The sequence below is a fragment of the Triticum dicoccoides genome, chromosome 2B, assembly GCF_002162155.2.
Source record: "Triticum dicoccoides isolate Atlit2015 ecotype Zavitan chromosome 2B, WEW_v2.0, whole genome shotgun sequence".
NCBI classification, from domain to species: Eukaryota; Viridiplantae; Streptophyta; class Magnoliopsida; order Poales; family Poaceae; genus Triticum; species Triticum dicoccoides.
This window is the reverse complement of record NC_041383.1, coordinates 43,977,999-43,982,016: the sequence shown is the minus strand read 5'-3', so window position 1 is coordinate 43,982,016 and position 4,018 is coordinate 43,977,999. Positions and strand designations below refer to the sequence as shown.

Below are 4,018 nucleotides of genomic sequence, written 5' to 3'. Positions count from 1 at the left end.
CATTTCTCACGTTAACTTGATCAGAAGAGCAAATATTTTCCTTAGAGAGGATTATATGAATGTTACATGAAATTATTTTGTCGGTAATATTCAGGAATTTTGACCCTTCAAGTCAACAAATTCTGCCGGTAATATTCCTTAGAGAGGATTATATGAATGTTTGTTAGAATAGAATGCAACTCAAAAAATTGGTTCACAAGGGATCGACATGCTAAAATGTGGAAGCACAAGGCTCATGCTCCGCCGACTCCTCAATCAGGTATAGCACCTAACATTTAGTTGGCTCTTTGCGCACAGGCGAAAGTTGAGTCGCGGCAAGGCACGCGATCAAGTTTCGCTGGCCTGAGTTCATGCAAGAGGCGCACCGGTCATCTTACCCCATTCTCCAGGAGGGCCTGAAACCACGTGCTCGTGTTCGCCTTTGGGTTGGGTTGGGCCTGACCGCACGAGCACTTGGATTACAGGACTAAGGACTTGACGCATTTTCAGACTAGTGATGCGTTTCATTACCAAATTGCGCACACATATATACATCAAAGACTCCCTAATCGAACATGTAAACAACGGTTGCACACATTTATAAAGAAACAAACAGTTGCACGGTGACAAATAATTTGTTTTCTCACAAATGAAGCTACACATTCTCCCTAAATCGAACTAAGAAGTAGCACTATCTCTTCTAAGAATGATGCTAACGGATCTTGTAGTATGGCATCTTCAGCTTCCATGCATGCATCTTGTTTCTGTAATGCTGCTACGAATGACGAGGATGGCTCTGCCAAAAGCAGATCAATAGAAGTTAAAGTACAATAAATAAATAAGTATACCTCACCCTAAAATAAAAAATAATATACCTAGTTGATGCAGCGATGCATGCATAAATGAGCACAGAAAATTGGATCAGTTTATCCGGAAATAAAATTGGCTACCTGATCTGCCCGATTATGGAGCAGCTTTAGGTGTAGGTGCGGCCCTCATCGTCATCGGTGGCACGGGTCCTGCTCTCCGATCCATGCATCAAAAAGATTCACATTAAAGACGAGCTAGCACACTCAGAAATGCGCAAAATAAAGAACAGTTTATATATAGTACCGAGAGAGGAGGAGAGCAACAATTTACCTTCACAAGAACCAAATTCACCCGGACTCGAGTCGCAGATGATCATCGTACGAATGAATTTCTCTCTATCCACGGTCGCCGACATGAGCTTGTCGAGGTCGGTGCCCTCCAGTATGCGGCAAAGGCAGATGGGAGCGTCTTGGACGAGCGACCTGAGGCCGTCGCAGCACTTGCCCTGGTTCGGAGGCTCCGGAGCGGTGCTGCTGGTGAGGAAATCCTTACACGGCATCAGCCCCATCAGCGGCGTCCGGCACTCCTTCGGCTGTGGCTTCGACGGGGGCGGAGGCGGCGGAGGTAGAGGAGGTGGCGGCGGCGGCCGTGGACAGAATATGGGCGGTATACAAAATATCTCTGGTATAAACGAAAAGCAAGGGATGATGCACCATGACCATGATGATGGTTTCGCTACCAAGTCGCCATTGGTGGAGGGGGCGGGCGCCCTGGCCGTGACGGCCGCCGCCGAAGTCTCCGGTGCGGCGGCGATCAGGACGACGGCGAGGAACAAGCTGGCGAGATGGGACTTGGATGGCGCCATGGGTCTGGTTTGTGCTTGCTGGCCAGATGTGAATGTTGCCACGAACGTCTTGTGGTTGGTGATCAGTGAATGTATATATATAGGGTGGATGCACACGGAATGCTCCATGTGATGCGTTGGGATAAGGAGATAAGAGATGTTTTCTGTTGGGGCCGATCCATATCTTGTTTCCTTGATCTCCTCACGTACTTTTTGATGGTTTGTTACGCGGGTGTGTCAGTGCGTGATTATGTTATTTTAGTTAATTAGTGCATGAGTACTTGGTTCGTTAGTATCTAAACCTTCAACCGGTGATTATGTTAGTTTAGTTAGTGTGTGTAGTTTAGTTGAGCCCATGTAACGTCGGGTCGGACAGTCCATCGACGGTGCGGTCGGTGCCATGGACGGCTGGCCAAGTTAAACGGAGCAGAACCAGCAAAGGCAAAACTCTTCAGGACTTGGTCTCTTTCAGCATTCAAACGACAGTAAAAATAAAAGCAGCAAACTGCAAGCACTTCTATGCTCTAGCATAAAACTGCAAAGCTTGGAGAGATTTGAAAATGCAAAAGTTGAACCAATTACCCCAAGGTAACTTTGAACAATATGCGGCATAACACTGCAAGCACTTGAAATGGTTAAACAAGGAAGCATCTGCGTTTGTACCACATTTCTAAGAAAAGGATGAAACAGTTGCACAAGGCACGGGGATCCCCTGACGTCAGCGATCTTGCCTCTGAGTCACTGACATGTGTGTCCCACCAAGCATGAGGCCCACCTGTCAGAGACTGAAATGCAGGGATAGCTACGTCAAATGGTCCATATCCCGAGGTAAAAACCTAAGATGACGCAAGCATAAATTGAAATCCTCTAGACTGAAATTATGTCCGCTTATCATTCAAACTAGGTAATTTCTTGTCCATGGGCTACTAGTTGGGCTAGGACTAGAGTAGTGGCCCATGAAAGGGGGATTCCCTCCGTCATATGAAGGTTTTTCTTCTTGTCTTGTGTTTCTTTGTTGCTTTGCCCCCGTCTTTGCCTTAATGTTTAATTTGCTCTTCTTTCTTTGACTTGTTGGCCATGACGACTTTTGGAAATTTGTTGACCAAGGTGACTTGCTTGGACCCACGGTAGCTTGCTTGGACTTTTGCTGACCTCCTTGACTTGTGTTGACTACCTTTGAATTTTGTTGACTGTTGGTCCATGTGGATTGCCATGTAGAACTCCGAAGGAACCCTATAATTTTGGCTATTCTCAACACTACCCCAAGGACATACGAATCACATATGCGGTGAAGCCTGTATTTACAAGAAAGTGAGTGGGAGCACTACAACCTTTCTGATAAGTACATGTGAATGACATATTGTTGATCGGAAATGATGTAAAACTTTTGGGAAAGCATAAAGGAGTGTTTGAAAGGAGTTTTTTCAAAGAAAGACCTCGGTGAAGCTGCTTACATATTGGGCATCAAGATCTATAGAGATAAATCAAGACGTTTGATAAGTTTTTTCAACGAATACATACATTGACAAGATTTTGAAGTAGTTCAAAATGGAACAGTCAAAGAAAGAGTTCTTGCCTGTATTGCAAGGTGTAAAGTTGGGCGCTACAGCTAAGTTTTAGCAGTAGCACGGGTGGTACCCACGCTACTGCTACTTATAGTAGTAGTAGCGCAATTGTGCCCGCGGTGCTACTACTTAGATGTAGTGCGGGTCAGGGCCCCTCGCTACTACTAACTAATTGAGAATCAAAAAATAAATTCCATCCATGGCGGCTGCTTCTGCTAGGCGTCATTGTCCTCTCCATCCATGGCTGCTATTAGTCCTGGAGGGGATGAAGTTGTCCATGGTGATGGTGCTTCCCCACTCAACTTGTGCTCGCACCTCTCTTCTACTGCTGCTACAAAAGAAGAGAAAATTATTTGAAAGAGGAAGAAAGAGATAGAGATCAGTAGGAGGAGGAACTCACCGGTGGCCGCCGGAGTTGGAGCCAATGCTCGAAACCCTAGATGAAGCCTGGTGACCTGCTGCTGTTTGCCATGGGACCCTTGACCCAATGAGGAGGTGCAAGTGGATACGTCCATGGCAGATTTGGGCCCCACCATGGAAGACACTCTGCTGGTTTCCCTCTCCTTCCAACAGCGGAGAAGAAGGAGGATGGAGGGGAGGGGAGGGGTCTGCCGTGCGAGAGGAGGTCACCGGATTTGTGAGTGGAGCCGAGGTGGGTGAGGAAGGGAATCACGGGTAGGAGGAGAAGGGGAATCAGAAGAGTGTGGCGGGTTTGGATTTGGGCCTCCGCACACTATGTGTACACATGTCTTGGTGGGTCGATAGTAGTAGCGCGGGTTTATACCCCTCGCTACTACTATGGCATGTCCCGGGTGACGCA

General features: G+C 47.0%; 1 protein-coding gene across 1 annotated transcript; it reads right to left on the bottom strand.

Moving 5' to 3' along the window:
* Positions 1 to 557: 557 nt before the first annotated feature.
* LOC119367049 (myb-related transcription factor, partner of profilin-like) lies at positions 558 to 1,688 on the bottom strand. Its single transcript, XM_037632680.1, has 3 exons — positions 1,120 to 1,688; positions 930 to 998; positions 558 to 775 (listed from the first exon to the last, which is right to left on the bottom strand). Exons 1-2 carry the CDS (start codon positions 1,652 to 1,654, stop codon positions 943 to 945), a joined length of 591 nt encoding a protein of 196 aa, XP_037488577.1. The 5' UTR covers positions 1,655 to 1,688; the 3' UTR covers positions 558 to 775; positions 930 to 942.
* Positions 1,689 to 4,018: the final 2,330 nt, after the last annotated feature.

Bases quoted from the DNA above. Each gene is read 5' to 3' on its own strand.
- LOC119367049 (XM_037632680.1), bottom strand. From the start codon at position 1,654: ATGGCGCCATCCAAGTCCCATCTCGCCAGCTTGTTCCTCGCCGTCGTC. The intron at 999-1,119 runs GTAAATTGTTGC...ATCGGAGAGCAG, and splicing joins TGAATTTGGTTCTTGTGAAG to GACCCGTGCCACCGATGACG.